The sequence below is a fragment of the Dermochelys coriacea genome, chromosome 10, assembly GCF_009764565.3.
Source record: "Dermochelys coriacea isolate rDerCor1 chromosome 10, rDerCor1.pri.v4, whole genome shotgun sequence".
In the NCBI taxonomy this organism is placed as follows: domain Eukaryota; kingdom Metazoa; phylum Chordata; order Testudines; family Dermochelyidae; genus Dermochelys; species Dermochelys coriacea.
The window spans coordinates 2,382,579-2,408,828 of NC_050077.1; the positions used below are offsets into that span (position 1 = coordinate 2,382,579).

The 26,250-nt window shown below is 38.6% G+C and overlaps 1 protein-coding gene across 5 annotated transcripts in view; it reads right to left on the reverse strand.

Moving 5' to 3' along the window:
* Window positions 1–3,811: 3,811 nt before the first annotated feature.
* Window positions 3,812–26,250, reverse strand: part of RBBP6 (RB binding protein 6, ubiquitin ligase) — a 43,373-nt gene continuing 20,934 nt past the window's right edge. For 3 of the 5 annotated variants that reach the window (XM_043494505.1, XM_038420869.2, XM_038420867.2), the window contains 13 exons: window positions 23,972–24,060; window positions 23,766–23,862; window positions 22,396–22,535; window positions 20,259–20,431; window positions 18,734–18,837; window positions 17,857–18,161; window positions 15,728–15,827; window positions 15,568–15,646; window positions 15,426–15,483; window positions 13,823–14,188; window positions 13,372–13,473; window positions 8,085–9,833; window positions 3,812–6,301 (listed from right to left, as the gene is read on the reverse strand). In XM_043494505.1, the coding sequence (XP_043350440.1) occupies window positions 4,723–6,301; window positions 8,085–9,833; window positions 13,372–13,473; window positions 13,823–14,188; window positions 15,426–15,483; window positions 15,568–15,646; window positions 15,728–15,827; window positions 17,857–18,161; window positions 18,734–18,837; window positions 20,259–20,431; window positions 22,396–22,535; window positions 23,766–23,862; window positions 23,972–24,060 (4,941 nt within the window). In that variant the 3' untranslated portion in view covers window positions 3,812–4,722. The remainder of the gene's footprint in view (window positions 6,302–8,084; window positions 9,834–13,371; window positions 13,474–13,822; window positions 14,189–15,425; window positions 15,484–15,567; window positions 15,647–15,727; window positions 15,828–17,856; window positions 18,162–18,733; window positions 18,838–20,258; window positions 20,432–22,395; window positions 22,536–23,765; window positions 23,863–23,971; window positions 24,061–26,250) is intronic. The other 2 variants (XM_043494507.1, XM_043494506.1) reach the window with 1 other exon arrangement.

Sequence of the window (26,250 nt, forward strand, 5' to 3'; positions counted from 1 at the left end):
CCTCCTGATACCAGTCTCCATTCTCCTTTAAGCCTAGGACGGAGCTCAGGGTCTGAGAGGAGACGCAAGCAGTTCTGGAGTTTTTGATCTTGCCCCAGCACATTAAGGTACGTATCTAGGACCAAGCAGCCATTAATGGGGAATGAGGGGTTTAAATGCTTTCCCATGTCCGAGTTTCATATACTCAATTCAGAATATTCCAGTGCTTTATAACAACTGGCAGGATCTTGCACTTATACCATCTTTACATCTCTCAACTATTTCGTTTCTTAAGCACGGTACAAAACAAGACACAGACGTTCCTGGCCAGAGCTTACCGAACACTAGAGATGGGGAGCAGAGACACTACATGGAGGCATTATCTAATACAAGGGCTTTAATTTTCTTTTCATAGCATAGACTAGATCTGAAAATAGAGATTGCCTTAAGGGCCATCTGTTATTGGCAATTAAACATCCTTGTGCCAACTACAAGTAGTGTTTACATGGAAACCAGTAGTAGGAAAGTATTTAAATTTATTTACATTTATAAAAATGTAGAAAGATACCTTTAGAGTGGAGGCACCTTTGTCAGAAGTCACAGAAGCAATCAACTAAAACTAGCAATCCAGGTATATTTAACTTCTTCTAGCACAATTTAGTGCCAAGATGAGTCAACACAATAAGCCAGCCAGTGCACAACAGACTTCTTTGGGAGCTCCGCTCTAACAACGCATGTTCTTACTGGATTGGCCATTCTTGCAGTTCCCAACCCTTCCAGGGCCCCAGCCTTGATTGGAGTCTCTGGGTAATGCCACAACATACATTTTAATGGGTTATTTTTAAAACACCTGTGCATGAGTATTTGGAGGGAGGGTGTGGAGGAAGTGTGTGTGTGGCAGGTGTGAGAAGCAGCCCTCAACCTTCTGCACTGATCAGTGGTACCATGTTCTCAGAAGAGGAACTAAAACAGGTACACATTTCACTGACAATTGGGACTTAGGAAACCAATGTAGTTAAAGGCCAGGGCATGTTTCTCTAGATCTCCAAAAAGTTTTTCAAAACCTTTATCCAGAGGCATAATAGGCAGTACATTTTGCAATGAATATTTATTTTTGCTGCGGAGGCAGGGTAGTGGTCTTCAAGCTTATAAATTCCCAGTTTCAGGATCAATATCTCACTGGGCAGATGACAATGTTTTGTGGTCTCTTTCTGTTGCATCATTGTATTTCAACTAATGTGACTGAAGTTTCTAGAGCCAATTGTTGTCACCAGCCCAATGCCAGTTCTTCCAGCAGTTGCATGAAATGTGATCACCCGGCTGGCCTTGGCGAGCGCAGTGACAACATACACTGTGTACAAAGCAAGCCTAGTGGGGCTGACAGGTGTATTCAGATTGTTTTTTTTTGTTGCCCCTCCCCCCATAGGTGTGTGTGTGGGGGTTGTTTTTATGTTAAACATTCAGAATGGAAGAACTGATGGCTAATACAAGACTAGTAAGTTTATGGCAGAAATAGTGAAGTCTGATTTTAGAATTAGTTTTAATCATACTGTTCAAAGCTCTTACTTCAGTTCGTTTTTGTTAAAATCTAACATGCTTTTGGGAGAGAGATGTTCAGTAAAGAGACAAGCCTCACCTCCATGCCTTCAGGTAATGGCTGAGCACTTACAATCTCTGGAACACCAGTAAAAACAGGTGTGGGTGGGTGGAGGGAGCCTTAGTTGACAAGCATTTATCAGCCTGTAAAACTGAAGTGATCACTGATTGCAAGGCCACTTTCAATATTTAACTGTGCTGAATAGATCGCAAAGACAATATGAACTGCAGAGGATCTTGAGAGCCATCTCCACATCTCCAATTCCTGCACTTTACCTTAAAGTACCATATTTCATTCTGACAGGCCATTCCATGTTCAGCTCAAATCACAGCATCAAATATCTAATTCCTTCTGTATTGCAAATGCATTCTGATGGCTGATTAAAGACTGGATCAAGGAGAGAGACCCTTCATTAATAAACAAAACCCTAGACCAGATGGAACACTAGTGGATTTTCCCAAGGTTGGAAGCCAGAAACTCTCATAGGTCATTCTGTGGAAGCGATTTATATCAAATGGACTTGGCCATTTTGACAAAATTTGAAAAGCTGGTTTAGATGTTAGAAACAAGCATCTTTTTCTGTGTGCATCCAGTTCTCTTGACATTCTTGGTTAAGGACATCTCAGTTTCACTACATTGAAGTCACTGGAGTTGCATCTAGAGATTAATTTGACCCCACAAGTCTAGAAAACATGATGGAGTTACTCCCTTCATAGCACACTATGGACTGCATGAAAACAGAATACATTAATACCAAAGCACATTTCCTTCAGAAATTTTTTGGATATAAAAGGTTGTTCAAAAGTGACAGTGGTACCGAATCCTCTTACATTCAGGGTTGAACACAACAGCTGTATTTTAGTCTTTTCTATCTCAAGAAATTTGGAAAGGAAGATATGTGCAGAATCTCTGATCACCTATTACCTCAAAATTCACTGGAGACAAGTGTGAAAAAATCTCCTAAAAACCCCTAACGTAGGTTTTACAGCTCTGACAGCAAAACATATATAAACTGAAGTTCTAAAAACAGCAGCATTGAGAGGTTTTTTAGCATTGGGTTATGAAGAACTACAGCATCTTGTCTTTTTTGTGAAGGCACATGGTGGTAATCAAATTCCAAAACCTGATTGCTAAACAGATGTCTTATTTTGAGCCTAGACAATAAAGATCATGTTAACATTTTCTTCTAACTGGAGTTTTAAGAATTTAACTGAAGCCTGAAGGAGGCTGCTGTACTCATCAGGTCCAAACAGGGCCATAGTGGTGAACCCTTTTCCATTTTCAGTGGCATCACTCTAGTGAGTAAGAGATATAGGAATACAGAGAATAGAAAGGGTCACTTTTACAGATGCATTTGAATACCAGCACATTTGCTGCTTACTTAGCTATGAAATTGCTGCACTGAATTGGAATGTAGAAACATTTAGAAAGAGGTGCATGCAACAATTCTATTTCCTTATACATTTGCGTAATTGTTTTGGTTCTTCAAAGCAAAAATTTGACTGCCTTATCCCTAAAATCCGCTACTCCTTTGTTCAGCAGAAGATTCCTTAAGTCCACCGTAAGAAAAATGCCTTACCATAAAAATGGGAAATTTGCTGCTAGAAAATGTAGTCCAAAATTCATCCTAATTTACTATTGTTTTAGCTAGCACAAGCACCTGAATGCTCATCTTTAACCCAATGCTTACTGCATGAAGGCCCCCCTGTAAACAGGCTGGAATGAGTTTACTTTCTCTCCTGATTGACTGGTCAAACTGCTGCCACCACAAACAACGCCACTTTTGAAGAAAATAGTCTCCACAAGCAGGAAGCCCTGAAATGCCACTTTTAATTTAAATAGTTTCAAACAAAACTCAGTTTAGATCAAATCTCAGAGCCACTGAAGTCAAGGAGTTTTGCCACCAGCTTCAACTGTTTATCAGGATTTGGCTCTTAATTCACAGTGAAAAATACTTCTCACCATGTTAACTTTCCAACTGTTGAACAACACTGCTGTCACTTTAATAAAAAAAGTGACGCTATAGGTCTTCTTTACATCATCAAAATCATTACTTTTACACCTTTTCTGTATTTCCTCTCACCATTCAGAAATGTTTATATAAAAAGCTTGCCTTTCTAATTGGCTTTTTCCTCTTGACAAACTTATTCATGAACCCCAAAATTCAATGGCAGTGATAAGTCACTTCCATAATGATATACAAGGAACTGTGTCATCACAGTAAAAAACAGCCCATTATAAAGCAAAAGCTTCTATTCCGAAGACGCAAATATCTTGGTGATCAGCAACAATACAAAAGGAAATACAGAATATAGGACGTTTCCTAAAATACATTTGTAAACATCTGCCAGAGTGTGGCAATGGCTCTTTAACATAAATTGGAACAACGTTGACATGTGACAGCTTCATATATATATGACATTTTAAAAAGTCAGTACCAGCTACATATAGTGGCTATTTATTCAGGTAATATACCTTTTTAAATATAAAAACATCTAGTTGGCATAACCTGGCACATAAAAAAAGCTCTTTTTTGCAACACCACCCTTATTAGCTCAGCTCAAAACTTTTCTCAAATTCTACTTTTTTTTTAAAAAAAGGTTAGAACCGTTATGTTTGGTACATTTCGGCTGCCTAAAAGCTTATTTGTCATTTTTGTCTGCTGCTGTTCTTATCCATACCCTGTTTATGTTCAGCTACTATTGCAAATTCCAGCACATTGAATAAAGTTTACTGAAAACTTTTTATTGTAATCAAAAAGTGACATAACAGGGCTGTAATGTATTCTGCAAATCATTCTGCTGATATTTCAGAACGGATATCAGCTTTTTCTGCCAGGCAATTAAAAAAAATTCAAATGTGAAAATTTTCACAGTACAGTAAACTCCACCCAAACTAATTAACGGTGGTTAAAAATAAGATGCCTTAGCAAAACCTTTCATGTTACATGGTCACAACTCACAATTCTGTACAAAATGTTCACTTTATAAAGCTCTGATGTAAAAATCAAATAATCAAGCAGCAATATTTTAAGTGCAGCACAGGGTCTTTCATGTCATTATTTACAAAGCTTGAATTTGTTTACATTATAACAAAATTTAATACAGATGACTTAATAATTAAGTCAATTTTTCATATCTGTCATTTTATACAGCGACAGATTTCACTTTTTGGTCATCTTTCTCTTTCTCCTTTTCTTTATCTTTGCTCTTCTTGGATTTTTTCTTCTTGTGTTTGTGTTTTTGGCTTTTCTCCAATTCAGATTCATTTCCAGTGTGTTTCTTATGTTTCTTGTGTTTTTTATGCTTCTTATGTTTCTTTTTGTCTTTTTTCTTTTTCTTTTTCTTGCTGTCCTGACTCTCTGCTGAGCTTGCACTGCTGCTGTGGCTCCGAGTCTGACTTTCAGAAGGGCTCTGACTACGACTGCGGCTAACACTGGGACTACTTTGACTCTGATTTCTACTTATGCCAGGTTGGCCAAGCGTTGCTTTAACTGCAGTCTCTTTAGATTTATCCACTGCTTTTTCTTTCAGTTCTCTAGTATTTCTTCCTATAGAGTCTTCATCTTTTGTCGACACATTACTCTCGCTGTCGCTTTCATTGTAGTCTGGTACAAATGCAGCCTCATCAGTTTCTCTAGTTAAGTCAGAAGAGAGTCGAGAGGAGTGGCTTAATGGAGGCTTAGGTTTGATGGTGCTCTTGTCACTCTGCCCAGTAGCATGTTCTCTCTCATTTTTTGCATCCGGTGATCCATGTTTGTAAGATGATTTATTGCCACTTGTGTCTCTGTCTTTATTGCTCTTTGTTTCTGATATGTGTTTCTCTCTCTCTTTACCTGAACTTCTATCTAGAGATTTGTGTTCGTCAGATGAACGTTTGGACTCATAAGCCGTTTTGTGATCATACTGTCTTCTGTCCCTCTGAGGACTATAGCTGCTCCTTTTGGACTCTACAGTGCCCTTTTTGGACAATTCTGTACGTTCTTCTCTTGGTTTACTCTTCTGGCTTGATGCAGACTCTCTATTTCGAGAAGGGGAGTCTTTTCTCCTTGTTAACTCATTCTTTTCATCTCTACGCTTGAAACTAGAATGATCCCTGCTGCTATCATAGTCAGATTTTTTGTCCCTGTTAGGAGTAAAATCTCTAGTGGAAGAGCCACGCCCAATATCATGTTTATCTGAAGATCTGCTGTCTTTGGAAGATTGAGAAAGGTTTTTTAGGTTTCCTTGTTCAGTCCCACGTTCTGAGTGGCCTTTTTCTGGTTGAACACTGCTCTTCCTTCTCTCAGAAGTGTCCTTGTCTGACACAGAATGATCCCGGTCTTTGGTTTTCCCTTTTTCATTTGACACAGAATTTTTTGAACTTTTTGCTTCATGCTGGGAGCTTTCATAATTTGATTCTTTTGCAGTTTTCTGTGTTTTTTCCAAAGGCTCATTTTCTTTTTCATTGTGTTTCACAGAGTTTGTGGGCTTAGCACTGACATTTTTTACAACACTAGCAGGTTTTCCTACATTTGAAGGTGTTTGTGTAGATTTAACGTCTTCCTCTTCAGACTCAAAGTCATCTTTATCCCACTTTGACTGAGGAACCTGAATCATAATAATGACATCTTCAGCAGGGGCTGTTATATCATTATTATACTCTTCCATGGTCTTAATGACCGTTCGTTTTGCGTCTGGCTTTTCTTCAGACTTTCTAACAGGGCTGCCTCCAGTAGAGCTAGTGCTAAGGTGGGGGGGCGGGGGGGGGGGGGAGAAGGAGAAAGTAAAATATATACACATTAATAAAGACCTAAAATCCAGTTACAGATTATTTTTGTTAATCAAAGTGATGTACTCTCTATATTGTTTTTTTTGTTTAATTTCACAATTTAAAACTCTAAATCTTCAATATTCCTTCCAAACAAATTCATATTATAAAAAGTGGGCAAGAGAGGATGATCCCACAGGGTAAGAATTATGAGCAATAAATTAATATAGCATCTCCCTACTATGCATTTAATTAGTTTATGCACTAGATCATCAGATTGGGGAATCTCTTGTCTAATGCCTGTGTCCCCTAGTTCCACCAGTACTAGACAAATAAGATAGTTCCTTCACCTCTTCAACTAGCAGTTCAACAACCAATGACTAATTTTCATCTGTCCAGCTGACCCATGCCACCTTTGTGTTAGTTTTTTTTCTTGATATCACATTTATTTTTAAAATGCATGTTACAGTAATCCAAAAACTCCCATCCTGGAGGAGTATTATCTTGCTTTTAGCAATAGCCACACCTGATGGAACGAAGGACAGCAACATATTCTTCCCAGCCCCCACAATAAATGAGGCATAGTACACACCGCCAGTTGGGCAATACTATACATGAGTAGGTGATAGATGGGAAACAGCTGCAGCATCAGGTGGCGTACCTGTGCACCCCCAACCTGGGTCCTGCATGGAGTGGAACTTGTCTGAATTCGAGGATTTAGCTAAAAGCATCTGCTTGTTTTACACAAGTTTGATTTTTAATAGATTAGATTGTAGTTTAAGGGCTTGTCTACAGGAACAATTCATTCACAGCAAATTGGGGTATGAATCTACCCCACACTAGCCTGCTGCAGACTAAGGCCTGGTCTACACGAGGAAATCAGGTCGGCATAACTACATTGCTCAGGAGTGTGAAAATCCACACCCCATAGCAATGTAATTAAACTACCTAATCCCAGGTGTAGAACAGTGTGAGTGAATGGGAGAATTCTCCCGGCAACCTAGCCACCGCCTCTTGGGGAGGCAGAGCATTTATCACAAAGGTGATACTAAATGTGAACTAAATGTTCTGGTAGACAAGCCCCGACACTACAATTGTTTGTATAGGTTGAACCTCTCTAATCCATCCGGTACCCTCGGGACTTGACCGGGGTCAAACCAGGTAATTTGCCGAACCACGGGAAGTCAATGCAGAGCGCCAGCGGGTCTCCACAGGCCTGGGAAGTAGGGGTACAGGGGGTGCTGCAGCACCCCCAGGCTTTGTGCTGAGTGTGGCCCCCCACCCGAGGTCCCTACTGCCACCCAGGGTCCCTGCCACCGGCCCCCCACCCGGAGGCTCTGATGACAGCCCCAGGTCCCAGCTACTGGCCCCAGGTCCCCCCTTCCCGGAGCTTGAATGCTGCAAATCAGCTGTTCGTGGCACTCCAGAAGCACTAGGAAGGAGGAGGAGGAGATAAGCACTGGGCTGCCAGCGCGCAAGAGGCGCTGGTGGAGGGGGGAGCTTGGCAACAGTGGATGCTCCGCACCCACTAATTTTTCCCTGTGGGTGCTCCAGCCTATGCCAGACCACAGATGTTGCCAGATCAGGGAGTGCCGGATTAGAGAAGTTCAACTTGTACTATAACACTACCATTGCTTGATTGTGGTTCATATGCTCATTTTACTATCAATTTAAATGTTCCTGTCATTAGACAACTCAAAGATTTTATTTTATGGAGAGCAGAAGAGACAAAACGAATGCAGAGGAAATCAGAAGGTACCTGGTGTAATCTACAAGAGTTGAACTGGATCCATCAGCTGCTGTTACTTTTCTTCTCATTTTTCCTTTCACTTTTTCTTGTTTAACTTTGCTGCTAGGTGGCTCAGGTTTCTCAGCAGGTTCTTTTGTAGGAGGTACATTTTCCCCACTTACAATCTTTTTGCCCGTTTCTCGGTTTAGTTTAATCTTTTTTGCTGGGGCAATCAGAGAAGCACCTTTGTCCTTTTCAGGGGATCTCTCTGCTTTTTCATCATCAGGCTCAGTTTTTCCCTTTGGTGATGGTTTCACTTCAGCAACTTCTGCTTTAGAGGTTTTTAATGAAGTGGTTTCATGTTCCTTTTCTACCTTTTCCTCTGCCTTTCTTTTTCTTTTTTCAGGTTTTGTATCAGTAGGTTTGCTTTTTTCCATTGGTTTTTTTGACTTCTCTTCCTTGCTTGATGGCTTTTCTGGCTTGGATTCTTTTGGATGCTCTCTCTTTGCTTTTTCGTCCTTGGCTGGTCTGGTTTCTGGATGCTCTTTTGTCACTTTTGGGTTAACTTTTCGTGGTGTGCCTAGCGCCTTCTCATCCTTTTGAGATGAAGTCAATTTAGTACTGTCTGTCTTTGGCAACTCCTCCTTTGCTTTTTTCACAGGAGGCTCAGTTCGAGGAGACTTTTCACGATCAGCCTCTGCTTTTTCTTGGGGTGCTTTAGATGGTTTTACTAAACTGTCTTTCTTGGTAGTGGCAGTTCCTTCTGTTTTCCGTTTTGTCTTGTCAACTTTTACTTTAGGTTTATCTTTCTCTTTTTTCTCCTTTTCAGATACTGGTTTAAAAGCAATAGAATCTGCTTCCATAGGCTCATCTCTGACAGGTGTAGCATCATCCCTACTTGGGAGCATGAACAGTGAGTCCGTTTTAATTTCTTCCCCCCCACCAGGCTCTCTGGGCTTTCGTGAGCCTTCCAACAACTCAGCATTGGGAAAGCCTTCACTCTCTTCCCCTTTCCTTCTCTTTCTATGCTTTTTATGTTTATTTCCTTTGCCATCTCCTGATGGATTTTCAGCTTCCTTTTCCTTTGATTTTGTAGGCTCTTTAATGTTGTGGCCTTCTCGACCTGAAGTCTTTTCTGGATAATTGCTACCTATATTGCGACTTCTATGGCTTTGTCCACTAGCAAAATCCTCTCTACGACCCCGAGCATATGGGGAATTCTCTCGCCTGGATCCTGGTGGACCAAATCGGTCTGGAGAAAAGTTCTCTCTATTCACTGGAGGTCTAGGCTGAGCTCCAGCAGCATAGCCCTTGTAAAGCTTTTCATACCACTCTCGATAGTTCCTTTCCCATTCTCTGTATCTTTCCTTTTCAAATGGATCCCTAAAATCAACAGATCTGCCATAGTACGCTTTCATATCATATGGTGGAATTTCTCTATACCGGTTAAAATATTCTCTCTCCCCCTCTCCTTGAGGTATAGTCCGCTTAGTGGGGGACTGGCCTCTAAAAACTGGAGATCTTGATCTTGAATGGTATCTTCTATATGGAGGTGACCTTGATCTTGAACGATGATATCCATGGGACCTTGACCTAGAACGATAGTTACGACTCTTCCCCCTGCCTCTTCTTGGGTATGGAGGTGATCGTGAGTATGAACGAGAGTGTGAGCGACTAAAGGATCGAGAGTAGGAACGGGAGCGGGATGAACCTGATCTTGACTTGGAGTAGGTATATGAACTTCTAGAGTAAGATGAAGCACTATATGGTGACTTGGACCTTAAAAACAAAAAACCAAAACAAAACACTTTTAATGTAAAAATAATCCCTTCACTCTGCTTTAAAAAAAAAACAAACAAACCCATCCTCCCAAAAAAATGTTTTTCCATATTTTGTTACCAAAACCACAGTAGGCAAGTTAACACAGTCATAATGACACTGCACACTTCTTACGAGTAATCTGTTGTGTAAGAGTGTCTCTGCATGACATGCAAAAGTTGCTCTTATGTTTCGGCTAGCATAACAATTGGTGCAGGAAGATTACAAGCCCAGCGTCTAGCCCCATCGCTCATTTCCACCATATTAACTACCACGTTTGTTAATTGATTTAAGCTGGTGTATAGTGGCCTCTACTGGTATGTGTAAGCACAGACAAATATTTTGCTACTCGGCAAATCAGTCTGTACAGATCATTTATGTTGCAACAGGATGCTGAAAGGACAAGTCTTAATGGCTAAAGTGCAGAACCAAGCATTAGAAGACCATGAATTACTTGAAGGCAACGCTAAATCTTAACGAAATGCCAGCTCAGTCACAATTTAACTTTACTGCTTATGTGGTAATTTGCACAGTGTGCATAATATTCTGTACTGCAACATGACATACGATATTATTTAACTAATGCTTTCAGTTAGGACTCCTCACTGGAGATAAGTGCAATACACTGATAAAGCCTAAGAACAGTGACCTTGTTTCAAGTAAAATCACATTTAAAAGCTTTTAGCTTTCAACTTGTAACTTTCGGTACTACTATAAATGATTCAGTATTACTACCAATACAGACAGGTTTCAGAGTAGCAGCCATGTTAGTCTGTATCCGCAAAAAGAAAAGGAGGACTTGTGGCACCTTAGAGACTAACAAATTACTCCGATGAAGTGAGCTGTAGCTCACGAAAGCTTATGCTCAAATAAATTTTTAGTCTCTAAGGTGCCACAAGTCCTCCTTTTCTTACTATCAATACTGTGATTTGTATAGTGTTATTACTGAAGAATTATTCAGACCAACATTGCCAAATAAATCTGTACTATTAGGGTGAGAAGCTTTTGTGGACTTTCAGGACCCTGAAGATATTTTCCTGGTAGAAACTTTTAAAAAAGATGCCTAATTTAACATGCCACTATATTTTCATCACAGAATATCAGGGTTGGAAGGGACCTCAGGAGGTCATCTAGTCCAACCCCCTGCTCAGAGCAGGACCAATCCCCAACTAAATCATCCCAGCCAGGGCTTTGTCAAGCCTGACCTTAAAAACTTCAAAGGAAGGAGATTCCACCACTTCCCTAGGTAACCCATTCCAGTGCTTCACCACCCTCCTAGTGAAAAAGTTTTTCCTAATATCCAACCTAAACCTCCCCCACTGCAACTTGAGACCATTACTCCTCGTTCTGTCATCTGCCACCACTGAGAACAGTCTAGATCCATCCTCTTTGGAACCCCCTTTCAGGTAGTTGAAAGCAGCTATCAAATCCCCCCTCATTCTTCTCTTCTGCAGACTAAACAATCCCAGTTCCCTCAGCCTCTCCTCATAAGTCATGTGTTCCAGTCCCCTAATCATTTTTGACAGGTTTCAGAGTAGCAGCCGTGTTAGTCTGTATTCGCAAAAAGAAAAGGAGTACTTGTGGCACCTTAGAGACTAAAATTTATTAGAGCATAAGCTTTCGTGAGCTACAGCTCACTTCATTGGATGCATCCGATGAAGTGAGCTGTAGGTCACGAAAGCTTATGCTCTAATAAATTTGTTAGTCTCTAAGGTGCCACAAGTACTCCTTTTCTTTTTGCTAATCATTTTTGTCGCCCTCCGCTGGATGTTTTCCAATTTTTCCACATCCTTCTTGTAGTGTGGGGCCCAAAACTAGACACAGTATTCCAGATGAGGCCTCACCAATGTCAAACAGAGGGGAACGATCACGTCCCTCCATCTGCTGGCAATGCCCCTACTTATACAGCCCAAAATGCCATTGGCCTTCTTGGCAACAAGAGCACACTGACTCTCATCCAGCTTCTCATCCATTGCAACCCCAAGGTCCTTTTCTGCAGAACTGCTGCCGAGCCATTCGGTCACTAGTCTGTAGCGGTGCATGGGATTCTTCCATTCTAAGTGCAGGACTCTCTGCACTTGTCCTTGTTGAACCTCATCAGATTTCTTTTGGCCCAGTCCTCTAATTTGTCTAGGTCCCTCTGTATCCTATCCCTACCCTCCAGCGTATCTACCTCTCCTCCAAGTTTAGTGTCATCTGCAAACTTGCTGAGGGTGCAATCCACACCATCCTCCAGATCATTTATGAAGATATTGAACAAATCCCAGTTCCCTGTGAAGTAGCCCTTCAACAATAATTTAGCAAAAATGTTTTCAAAAAATTAAATTCAACAGCAAATTAACCTTTTCTCATTTCTGAAAAAAGCTGAATGAAGTAAAGTGAACTTAATGCTAGTGAAAGACACCAGATACACAGTTCTGGAAGATAAATGCTTCTGAAATATCCATAGGATTAGATGACACACAGGCAGAAGTAGTGGAGTCTTTTCACACATTGCTTAGAAACACCTACAGAGTCACGTAGAGAATTCAGTAAGCACATCTACTCAGTTTTAGGCCTGTGATGAGATGGTCTACAAGGGTGTCACCGTAGGCATAGGGATCTCCCTCACCTAAACCAGACTAAGTCATAATTCCAGATGGGTCAAACTGCTGAAAGATTATAACAATTTCCAGTCAATTACAATCAGGACCAAATTTTGCCAATGATCTAACCATTAAACTTGTATCATATTGCTAATCCCTCTGAAGAAAGAGGGATGGAGTAGAACTCTTTTTAATTCTGCTAGATTAGTTGGCTCTGCATTACAGACTGTGACAGGGTCGGGCCAGATGGCTACAGGAGAGTAACAGATGGCAGATATATTAGCCCCACGCTAAGTAGGTCCCTTTTCCCTGCGTTAGGTAACAGGGATTCCAGAACAATCAGGAACTTTCTGGAGACAATTAAGACAGACAGGCTGATTAGAACACCTGCAGCCAATCAAGAAGCTGCTAGAATCAATTAAGGCAGGCTAATAAGGGCACCTGGGTTTTAAAAAGGAGCTCACTTCAGAGAGAGAGAGAGAGAGAGAGAGAGAGAGAGCTGGGAGCAAGAGGCACTAGGAGCGGAGAGAGAACGCCGACTGTTGGAGGACTGAGATGTACAAGCATTATCAGACACCAGGAGGAAGGTCCTATAGTGAGGATAAAGACTATGTTGGGAGGAGGCCTTGGGGAAGTAGCCCAGGGAGTTGTAGCTGTCGCTCTAGGAGGCACTCTAGACAGCTGTATTCCACAGGGCCCTGGGCTGGAACCTGGAGTAGAGGGCAGGTCTGGGTTCCCCCCAAATCCTCTCAACTCCTGGTCAGACACAGGAGTCGTCGACCTGGACTGTGGGTTCAGAAAAACGGCCAAGCTGAGGGCTGCTGTGAAGTTCCAAGGTGAGCAAATCCGCCACTAAGCGCAAGACCCACCAAGGTAGAGGAAGAACTTTGTCACAAGACATGTTAAACAATTACCTGGAAAATGAGCGTCTACGTTCCTTTTGAATCTTCTTGTATTCCATCAATTCCTTAGCAAAATCATTTGTAAACTCATCAAGTTTGGACTTTTTCTTTTCTCTGTTAAAATAAAATTATAATGATAGTTTGAACACACACAAAAAAAAGACATCAAAAAAACCATTAATATTAAAATATTTACATTGCATGCAAATAAAAAATGAACATCCTATTTTTATGAAAAAACACTAATATTTCCTATATGAATTTCATGGCAAACTTTAGAATTACAGTTGTCTTGTTTTAGTTTTGTAGGTTTACCACCTTGTAATGCAAAGCACATTGGAAAATTTGCTTTATATGTCACTTTTGCTTATGGCAGATGCACTTTAGTGTAATTGCTGTCCAATATGCTACTGAAATAGAATAATGAAAAATAATGCAACTTCATTCAGAGCCAAATACTTACTCCTCTTTAAGTCTCCGCTGCTCTCTGTAAAATTCCTCCCTAGATAAAGGAGGTGCTTGTGTCGTTGGGATGGTATTTGAATGAGCCGTTGGTACTGCTGTTGGTACCCAAGGTGTTGATATGTTTGCAGGAGCTGGGGGGTATCCCGGTGGGGGGACATTGTACCCAGCAGGTGGAGGCTGACCAGGTGGAAACTGAGGAGGAAACTGTGGTGGCGGTACCCCCGGTGGAAGAGGAAGTGCATGGGGAGGTGGAGGAAACAGGGGAGGAGGAGGCACAGTCACAAAGACAGGTGTTGATGCTGGTAATGTTGGGGCCTGAGTCCTTTGTGTACGTTCACTATGCGGGCGTCCTCGATTTGAACTTCTAAAGAAACCCAAAAACACGTGTCACTGTTTGTTACACTCTGCCCTTATTTTAAAAGAGGAAAGTGAAGGAAGCTGGTGTCCATCTGAGGGCATTTCTTGTCCTTGTCCTCAATTTAAGTCTCTTAAATCCCACCCTGCTTATATGTCTGCTCATTTCATCCTATACTCCTCTTGTTCCTGACTCTCCCCCTCCATATCCTCACCCCCAACTGCCCCCTCAATCTTCTTTCCTCACTCTGTTTTGCAATTTTGGACAGATGCTCCCTACACTTACAACAGTCTCCCACTTTGCGTGTACCAAATGCCCACCGCTCCTCTGCCAATCTTTGACACATTTAATACTTTGCACTTTGAGCACTTCTCATCTTCAACGCACTGTACAAATGTTAACTAATCTTCTCGAACTTCTTTGAACTTCTTTCTTAGTGTCTTCCTATGTTCTTGATCTCATGATGATGCACCTGCACTTTCTTGTGCCTGAACTGCTGTCCTATTTATTGATTTTGAGAGTTTAAAATATATTTGTGGTATGGACTTTTTTTCTTTTCTTTTTTTGAAGTGTTTTGTAAAGTGCTATGTATGCTTACAGCACAACAGTAATCAAATAAATGATTATACATCCCAGAAAGAAGGATCAGCTGGATGATGATATATAGGATTGAAAGGAATCAGCTTCACCATTTGAAAGCACTAAGTCAGAGAACCCAAAACTGCTGTAAGGTAAATGTTACGGGGTTTTTTTATTTGCATAATTTACTCATCTTAAACAATATCAACCAAATTCTTTAATAAATAAAACTTATAACTTTGAAACTCATTTCCAATGGCTTCAAATGACAAAGCCAATTCCTTCAACCCTATTCTGCAAACTATCAAGAGGGAAGTTTTCTGCCTGATTTTTTAAAATTATATTTGAGATTTTAAAATCTTTTTAACAATTTATTCTTTGAAAGTGGATTTATTTTTTGCAATATTTTGTAGATTACGCTGAAATTTTTCTTTAGGTAATCCTAAGGGAATCTAGTGTTCCAATTTGTTAAAACAAATTCAGATTAAAGCATATTAAAATGGTGATTACCATTTGGCTTAGATTCACCACACCTGTCTACATTTATTTAGATAACAGGTGGTTTACAATGAAATATGTTCAATAACCAAGTCACAGTTAAATTTAACAAATTAGCAAACTGATTAAAAGCACTACAAAGTGAAATACTTTTTGCAAATATACTTACGGTTCCCAGCCTGGCCTATTGCCTGCAGAGCGAACCGTATTGGTTCTTATTGGCTGACCTATTTGGAGGGGAAAAAAAATTCCATTCAGTTTATCTGAAGAAATATTTCTATAAGAACAGGGCTAAAGTTGTGGTTACTCACCAGTAGTGGGTATTGACTGTCCTTGTGAAGGCAGCTGGCCTTGTAATGCTGGCTGTCTTAGTACAGGAACCTGGTAGCCCTTAGGGATCAAGAGGGAAAAATCAGAAGAGCAACTTTCTCAAAACATACAACTCATTACATATGCTCAAGTAAAATTTACCTTCTCTTCCATCACAGTGCTAATCGATAGAGAGGAAGAAGTTTTAGAATGTTCGGAGGCCGGCACAATAGCAGCAGGAGGTATAACACTATCAGCATCGCTGGGAAAAAAACCAAAGGATGTAAGATTTGTGACATTCAAATATGGTGTTTTAAGTTATTGAAAGGAAAAGGACTGAGGTATATAAGAAAAAGCTGCACAATTTTTAATTATTGCAAATAAGAAAAAGTTGCATAAAAACAGATTTAGGACTGTAAAAAAGATAAGGTACAAGTTGTCTGGAGGAGAGAGTCAGAAGGGAATACAGGTTTCCAGAGTAGCCTCTATATTTTCACATGCAAGTTTTAGAATGTGTACATTTAGACTTTTACATACAGAACTCGGTTCCAGGGTATGTAAAATTTAGTACATACATACTTTCAAATAGAAATTTAGTGGCTGGAGTGAGATGATTTTGAAATATGTCCCTCAGGCGTTTAATGATATAGGTATGCTATACTGTATTTGTTTTGTATTGTATCCTTGTATTTTGCTATGAAAAGCAGCTGTGTGTAAGATCAAAAGCTCTTCTCTCATATCAATAGAAGATGGCCAAGTAAAAGTTATTACTTCACCCACCTTCTCTCTCTAATAGGTAGGCTGACACTTTGTTTGACAGAGGTACTGTCTTGTAGGTTCAAACCACAGAGCTGGAGACGTAAGCCTTCAACTACAGTTTATTTTTTTAAAGCAGACTTTAATATAATTTAATAGGAAATTGTTCTGGACCTTAAATTTACATTGTGAAGAGTTACATTTACATAGCTGCTAAGTAATGCTCTCTGACTCACTATGCCTCAAACCCACATATGTTACTGTTGCTTTGATTTATGTATTTCATTGCAGCTAGGTCAGACCCTGTATGATGTAGATGACAGAACTTGAACAGAAGGAGCGATATGAATGTAAATGATAAGTGATGATCCTGTAGATGCATTTTTGTAGTTTAAGAAAATGCACCATGTCTCCTCAATAGTAAGAGAAGCAAATCTAAGGGTATGTCTACACTGGAAACTTCAAAGAGCTCCCACGGCAGTGCTTTGAAGTGCGAGTGTGGTTGCGCACGAGCGCTGGGAGAGAGCTCTCCCAGCACTCCTGGTAATCCACCTCTATGAGGGGATTAGCTCCCAGCACTCGGAGCCTGTCTACACTAGCGCTTTAAAGCGCTCAGACTTGCTTCGCTCGGGGGGGTGTTTTTTTCCACCCCATGAGCCAGCAAGTTAGAGCGCTATAAAATATCAGTGTAGACATACCCTAACAGGAATCAAGAATGCTTTCCAATTGGAAGAGACTGATGTATCAAGTAACAAAATGGTAACTTTAGCTGCTGCTGTTCTCTGCTAAATTTAAAGAGAGTCTTCCCCCAGAAAAGACACTGGGAGAAGAATTCTTATAAGAAAGTAATCCTACACTGGGAGAGATTTAGTAGTGAACAAACAGTCACCAAGACAAGTGCTTCTGGGGAATTGGCTGCTCTTGAGTGATGCATGTCACCAACATATCACAAAACTGCGTCTTTATTTAAAAGAATGGTGAGCATCTCCATAGGAGCAGACTAACGTCACTAATTCTTTTACAAAGAAGCAGATACACGAGTGAAATAAGACTTGATGTGCCGTACATCAAATACATAAGAAAAGTCTACGGAAACAAATGCTTGAGTACCTCTCTCTCAGTACCTCATGGAGTCCCTACTAAAAGCATAAGGTCTCACAAGGTCATGAAGTGTTCATATGTTGGATATATATAGTGCGTCAAAGAACAACACATCATTGATTTCAAGGAGGAGTGGCAGGTGGAATTCACTAACTTAGTTTTCCCCTATCAGAATACAAGGTAAATGAAACTTGGCATCTGGTTTACTCTCAAGACCTGTTAAGTTACAGCAGGGAAAGTGAAAGACAATATGATAAATGAGATCCTCCAAGGCTGTACTTGGAGCTGAAAAGGGGAGGTCTGTCTGTCAACCATCACTAAAGCACATAAACAGCTACCAGACAAAATAAAGCATTAGAAGTAAATGAAAGTGGAAAACCAGCACTGACATTTTTATTTCTTTTTCAGTTGTGTTAAACTACAAGTTTACTCACTGAAAAGGTCCTTCTGGTTTTTCAGAGTGAAGAGATATGGACATTGTTGCAGAGATATCAGCAGCAGGTGCGGTAGCAGAAGACTGATTTACTGGCAAAGTAGTTGTCACAGATGATTGACTAGGAGTCAATGACGATGTTAGACAAGGCGCAGAAGTGACTGGAATCATTAGAGGATCCTGTTGTCTGGAAACTGGAGGCCTTACTGCAGGTTGCAGGTTCCGCTGAACTGTCTGTCTTGGTGGTTGTATCTGCTTACGGAGCCTTTTTGTGTAGCCAGTTTCATTTTTGAAGTTGTTTACCGCCTAGAGATAGAGAAATCATTGTTACATAAAAGTTACTAGTATGTATATTACGATCCCTATAAAAGACTTCCTTCACTAAGTGCTACGGTTGAACTATTCTCTCTAGTTTTCAGAGCTAACAACTGCACTGAGGTAAAAAAAGGAAGTTCACTCTCTGCAGAGTTATTGTACGAGGCTGTCCTCAGATGGGAATAGCACTGCGTCCGTTTGCACTTTCTTCATATTTTCAAGCTTCTCTTTGCAACAGTGAAAACTGGAAGCATGATTTCTTTTTGTGTAAACCAACATTAGAGCATCCTTTTGACAACATATATATACACAACAATGAAAATATGTCAATGTTTTTTGCTGAAATCTAGAAGCGAGCCAGTTTTGTAATATCATAAATCAGGAAATTGCTCTGTATTTTTAAAGTGATCATTTCAAAATAAGCAATTAACAGATCTGAAAATGCAAATCTCAACCAGTCTTAATTATAGTAATGACTCCATGAAGTAGAATTTTCCTGCCTCTTAGCTACTTACAAATAAGATGAGCTTTTCGTACATACATTATATGTAAAGCGAAGTTACCTGGCGTAAGAATTTGTTGGCAATTAAAGCATCAGGGGAAACATCTGTTTGATGACAAGTTGGGCAGGTATGTTCCTCTGATTCCAAAAGTGATGTTCTGATACCTGTGAACAAACAGAAGTACCTGAGCTAACCAATATTTGGGTCATACTTTACTCTCATATCCCTTAAAGAAAAGGAGTACTTGTGGCACCTTAGAGACTAACAAATTTATTTGAGCATAAGCTTTCATGAGTTACAGCTCACTTCATCGGATGCAGTGAGCTGTAGCTCACAGTTATGCTCAAATAAATTTGTTAGTCTCTAAGGTGCCACAAGTACTCCTTTTCTTTTTGTGAATACAGACTAACACGGTTGCTACTCTGAAACCTCTCATATCCCTGTACACAACGAACATTGGGGTCCAGGGGAAACATGGACTGGGTGGAAAACATTTAAACAGGGACTTATTGAGAAGTTCTAGTATGTACTATTATACTTTAAAACAAATTCTGTGACCACATGCTCATAATTAACAGTTACTTTTACTAACAGATAAAGAAATGACAGGTTGATTACAAAAAATATTTTTTTTTTAAAAATAAGGATTTACAGAGTATAAAAAGAAAAGGAACCATTTCCATGGCTTTCTGAAAATTCCACCGCAAAAAAAATAAGCACCTCCTTGTTTGTACTTAAACATTGTTTAGTGTTTGCAATTCACAAAGTACAAGATAAAGTTAGTGCATGACAGTCAGTAAAACTGATTTAACTAATTTATTTTCATATAGTCTAGTGGAGTGGGATACAATAAGTAATCAATCTCTAGATTAACGGGTAAATTTTATTTCTAAGAAAGCATTAGTAAATTAGGTTAAGATTATATTTTTAACTGTCCTTTTAAAAGAGGAGTTTGAACAACAGTCTATCTTTCCTCTTGTTTGAGCCTTCAGTTAATTGCCAGTGTTGAATTTGAGATACTAACAATTTATATGGCAAAGTGAGGACAACTATTACCAAATCAAACAGAAACAAAGGAGAAGAAAAGAAAAGGAGTACTTGTGGCACCTTAGAGACTAACAAACAAATGCATCCGATGAAGTGAGCTGTAGCTCACGAAAGCTTATACTCAAATAAATTTGTAAGTCTCTGAGGTGACAAGTACTCCTTTTCTTTTTGTGAATACAGACTAACACGGCTGCTACTCTGAAACTTGTCATTATGCAAAGGAGAAGAAGAGTTTGAGAAAGCACTTATTCAAACTAGAGGTCTTCAACATCAGTGACTATAAAAAATAATTATACAAGCGTTCACTTCTTATGTTTTTCCATCTCTATGTAAAAAATTCCTCTAATCTGAGTTCCAGCTAAAATCATCTCCAGCATTCTTCCTTTACCCCAAGATAAAATGCAAGAATGTTCTGGTTAATAGATACCCATGTTTCAGAATGAAGAGGAGTATAGTATTTTTTGTTAATTCAGATTCCTGTTCATTTTACACGATCATTTGGCATGAGTTAACTATAATGTCAGACTATGGCACTTACATTCATCACAATAACTGTTTCCACAGCAGGGAATGACAACTGCATCATTCATTATATCTTTGCAGATTAGACATAACAATTCATCTGGAATAGGATCGTCCTCTTCTGAGGAGGAGGATGGTTCCTCCGGGAGGAAAGGGGGCTTTTCCTTCTTCCCTATAGCATAAGCCTCCCTGAAAGAAATAATTTAATTTAAGACTATCTGTTTAAAAAAGGGGCATAAAAATTTCAGATTTTATAACAGAATTAATAAATCAAGAAAACACTTGCTAAATAGAATTCAACCATATACTTAGAATTATATATTACGCAAGAGAGATTTAATCTCTAAACAGGTGATTATTGCATAATTAGTACAGATCAAACATGATACTGTTTCTACATAAGAAGGTACACAATGGAAAAATGAACTGAAATTTAGAAAAAAGATATGAGTTTTAGCTGTATAACAGGTACCTTTTTAAAATTACAGTGTGAACTAGATATAAAGGTTATGTAGATCCCTCTCCCTCAACCCACCACACCAATATTTTCTTGGTTTCTAACAACCATAAAATATTACATAAAAACATTTGATATATATTGGTATTTAATGGGATTTTATCAGGTCAGTTATTTCAAGTAGTTATTTCTATTTTTGGACAAATTTTGATGTAAACCACATACAATGCAACCACATTCATACCATCTGCCATCACCACCAAAACATCCATATAAACCCAAGTATTTGCATTGATGTACTTTTGTAATCCTTATCCTTCCCTCCTCCTTATTGAGGATTCTGCACTATTTAAAAAAGTGTGTGTGTTGGATTAAGTCATCAGCATGTGTGTTTGTTGGATTAGGTAGGACCTTACAGAGGATAACTATTTTCTATTGAGTTAAAACAAGTAAGATGAACTCAGATTTCCTGAACTTCCAGTGCCTTTACTGAGTGAGAGCAGCATTTCCACTAGACCTGAGTTTGCAGTGTGTTTTGCACGAAGGAGTTTTGGAATTCAACATATGAAGAGCTTCAGCATCAGCAAGGTTTTCCACAAGCACACAGGTATTTATTAATTCTTGCTATTACTATTTTTTTGGTACATCTTAATCAGTTTACATAAAAACACTGAAGACCATCTGATATTAAGACCTCTGTTGTCTTGGCTGAAACTGGCAGTTTCATCTAGAGCTGCTCAGTGTTTTGCAAAAAACCTATGAAGTAGATGTAGCATAAGCTGAAAATCAGCTTTTTTAAAAAAGTGCTTAACTATAGCTGCAAATATTATTTAAAACTACATCATCAGCACTCCTATAGCAGAGAAACTGAGGTAGAGAGTTTAGGTGACTAGTGCAATTCACACCAAGACAAAAGCACAGAATCTCAGAATCCCAACTCCCTGAGCTAGCCAGTAGAGAAGACTGCCATCTCAGTGTTGGCCATTTTTATAAAGTGTTCACTTTTATGAAGCTTTTCATTCAAAGACCAACTATTCATTTTCAATACCTTGCTACTATTATACTTAAATGAAGTATTTATTTGTAAGCCAAAGCTTTCTAGCCAGCAATGGAAATGGACAAGATCAGATGCCGTTGCTGTGCATACCCCAAAATATTTCAGGCTTTTGCTACGTTTACATAGCCCAATATTCACTGTCTCAGTGCTAATTTCTATGAACTAATATGCATGCTTTATGACATATTAAAATATTAGCCCAGCATTTTCAGTCAAGGTTTTCAAATCATTTTACTGCCAAAGTGAATTATTTGCAACAGCAAACTGAAAACAAACAAACAGTCAGAGGGGCAGAGAGGGTGCCTAGACACGGTGCCATACACACCTATGTATTGTGTACATATATCTGCATAGCAAGTTACAAGCATATGTACAACTGGAACAAGAAAAAAGTTTAAAAATACATTTAGATCAGCTTCAGGGGTACCAATATTTTCCCAGTTAGAGCCACAATGACAAGTTTGCCAAGGTTGCATCCCATTAGCATTACACAGAGCAGACCGCAGCCACTCGGATACTGTGCCAGAGCCCCTGGAGACTACAGATGCCAACCTACGTTGCTCCATTTTGATGCAAGTACTTGCACATGCAGTCTCTGTTGGTTATACTTTGGCCACCTCTGAAGTACTAAATACTTACGCATCAATAGTTGGTATTGCATATTTTCCTGTGTTTGTAAGCATAGCACCCTTTGTATTGGGATCTTTCACTTCCATCATGAAACTCCTGGGAATTCCTGTGCTCTTTTTAATCCTGGGAACAGACTCAAAATTTTTGTCCTGTTAAGAAAAAGAATCCAGATATATTTCAGCTTTAAATGGAACCCATTTAAAAGGGCATCTGAATGCTTAAGTGTGTGAGAGTGATAGAAAAAAATTATTTAATTTTTTTTTCGTTGCAAATATGAGTACTGCATGATAAATACATATAATTCCTTAACTGATTAAGACACTGCAAAGGATCAGGCAGGTGTTTTGAACAAAATGGGACAACTCCTGTGCTTGAAGTCAAACACAAGGCACAGGGTCTTTGCAGTACTAGGGCCTAAAGTGATAATCTCTCCATTCATGTAATAGTGGCTGTAAAATATTTATGCTACAGAGTTGATGTCACATACATTTGAATCTACAGGAGGAGAATGGTTGAAAGATGCATCCTCTTTACATTCGTGTACAATTAAAATGATAAAGCATTCAAATGTGAATTGGTTTATTCATACAAAAATCGATACTGAAATTATGAAGGATGTGACAAGTCTCAGGTAAGCATGAAGCATTCCACAACTTGCAATATGGAAGTACAAGGTGCACTGGGATGAGTTAAAGAGATGACTTGCAATGCCAACATACTGGAAAGTACAGGACATATCCCCTTTACCACAATTTCTCTCCTTTTCTTTACTGATGATCTTAAAATATTTTAGAAGAAAATTCTTCTAAATTTTCCTTGATTTTTGACACCTCCACACACAGTTTTTAGAATCCATTCTATAAACTCATATTACTCCACACACTGAAATGAGGCTAACTATCATGAATAACTAAACCTTTGCTCCTTACTTCAAATGTGCAATTACTACTTTTAAAAATAGATCAGATAGATAAACATATTGTAAAGGTCCCCCCCCTTCCTTAATTTCTTGCAATTCAGAGGAACACAAGGCAAAAAAACCTCTCAGAATGGAATGTTTATCTCTACAGTACATTCCTACTCTGGAAAAAGATACCAACTCTGAAAATGAATTTTTTTAAATACATAAACTAAATCCAGCCAGAAATCTGAATTACTAAACAAAGCTCTCCACTCTATCAGAGTGGATGTCTTGTCAACAAATAGTATACAGTTAAAAAGTATCAGCTACTATGCATAGGCACAAAAGGAGAAATTCAGAGCAGAATTTCAGCGTTTGCTATGAATTATCTTGCCTATGTGTTTAAATTAGATCATAAAATTCAATAAACTCATACTACTAAAAACATAACAGTGCATATCCCACCATAGACTCTTACCCCATTTGTTGGACAATTCTTTATGTAATGACCAGGTTTTCCACAACGAAAGCACGTATAGGATGGTGGAGGTGGACCCAAAGGTTTCTTCATGTAACTAAAAAGGTTTAAAAAAGGTGTGTCTACAGTTTTAAAAAGATGATAAGCATATCTGTACAATTTGTCCATAATCTTCAAGGAACAGATTTGACATTATAAACACTTACTTGATTGGATCATATTCATGGCCAGACTGTGACATCATAGCTTTTATTTTATCTTCTTCGGAAGCATTGGCTTCAGCCAGATTGGCAGTCTGTTTAATAGGTAATTATTTGACACACACATTAGAAACACAATTAAGTCCACACAGCCAAAGACAACACCACTCATCCAATCCTGTAAAGAGCAGCACAAATCTAACTGAAGTTGCATCAAAATTGCTGCTTATATTTTATATTGTCATGAAGATGTTCTGGGGAGTCCTTAAGCCGTTACATGATGTTTGTGTGCCTGTTAGTCTACTTGAGAAAAGCTTTCTTGGACACTCAAAACCTTAGGCTCTGTTTGTACCTTACATAAAGACTTGTGTAACTGCTCCAAATTTTCTTTAAAACAAAAGTGGACTTGGACTTAAGCTAAGTGTACAAAAATCTTATTCAGTACTTTTAAGTTAAAGAAACTGAATATTAAGCTCCAGACTAGATGAAAAAGTACGCTTAGTGTATTTGTATTTATTCAGAAATATGGATACAAGTAGCAGTATTTACATTTCAGTGTTAAAAGGACACTCAACTTGAATTATTTGAAACTTATTCTTTTGTTTGTTTGTTTTGTTTTAAATAAAGTCTGGGTCTCTGATATAGCACCCTTGAAGAGAATGTGCTTTTAAATTTCCTTTAGTTTTTTAAATAAGGGTATGTGTATTCCCCTCCTGAGGTTTTTAGAAGGGTCTTTTCAGTAAAGCAGAAACTGACTATACACAGAGTTCTGTCACGTGTAAATAGACTAAAAATGTATTTGTTAACTTTACACTATGAAGTGTTTACAGCAGGTATAAAATTTGTAGATAAATAGCTTTCAAGTTGACTGTCTCTCTTTAATATGAAAACTGTAAATGTAATCTTCATATGTGGAGCTAACCTTTCAAAATACTGAAGCCAACTGAGAAAAAAAATTAAAATTTACCAGTACTCGTTAAAATATTTCATTACACACTAGTCCAGATACAAGCAGGGTCTAAGGGAGTGACTGCTAATTACTTGGATCTTCAAGCACCTAGCATTCAGATCAACCACTCAAAGTATTTTATCTTTTTATACATTCATTCACAAAAGCAACCAACTAGTTTCAACATTTTATTAAATGGTTGTTTCATATACATAGCTTTTCTTAACAGTAACATCATCCAGATTGACATCTATGAAACCATTTCCATTAACATTTACAGAAAATGTGATTTACAGATACTTAACTAATTTGTTTGAACCCAAACAGTTTACAAACACATCCAAAAGCACAAAACATTAGTAGGAATAGACCAAAATTCCAATATGGCATTTAATACATAATAGGAATAAAACAGAAAACTGTTAAACACATTGCCTCCATGCTAAGCCAATCTGCGCTGAAGAGGTTAAAAGTAAGTAACAGTTTTGAGCTGCTTTATGTTATGTTTCTGCATTTTTCAGAAATACTTAAGTTCTATCAAAAAACTTAAAGGAATACACCACGTGGACAGCTTTTCACATCTTAGAATAAGAAAGTTGACATGAGCTTACAAAACCGAGGAGAGATTTAGGGACAGCACTAATGGAAGCCAATCTCTTTAGATTGCTATTTTTCAAGTTAAATTTCTTTGTTGCCAAATGAATGCAAGATTTTCATGTTTATAGTGGAGGGGAAGCTGTAGATGGAAAGAATTATATTTTTTCCTGGAAAACAAATGCCAGTCTTTACCCTCAAAAGAAAGGAAGTCTAACTACTCTGTATAATGTCCTAACCTTTCTAATCTTTTAAATTTTAAAAGAGCAATAATTTACTTGGCTGATACTATAGTATCTTTTTAAAAAGTGTAGTCACCAGTGCTTTCCCAACAAAGTCACACATCATTGAGCAGAAAATGCAAGCAGTTTCATAGCAAAACATGGGATATACAACAGTTTCAAAAGGTCACATTTGCCAATATGCCACAAATACACATTGGTATATTCCTATAAACAATTGATACATTTACACAATTTACAAGTCTGTGTTCAAACAAATTAGATTGTATAAATGTTGTCCACTGTATATATACTACAAGTCTACAACTTATGAAATTATGTGCAACGCTCAAAGAATTGGTCTAGCACTGAAAAGTCTAGAAATCCAAAAAATAACCGTGCAATTGTCCATGTTAACGAAAAGCTTCTATTTTGGCTGTTGCAAAATACTCTGGCAAGTCCATAACTTACAGCCAAAATATTATTAAATTCTTCTTTAAAAATTGTGCTAGTTTCCAATG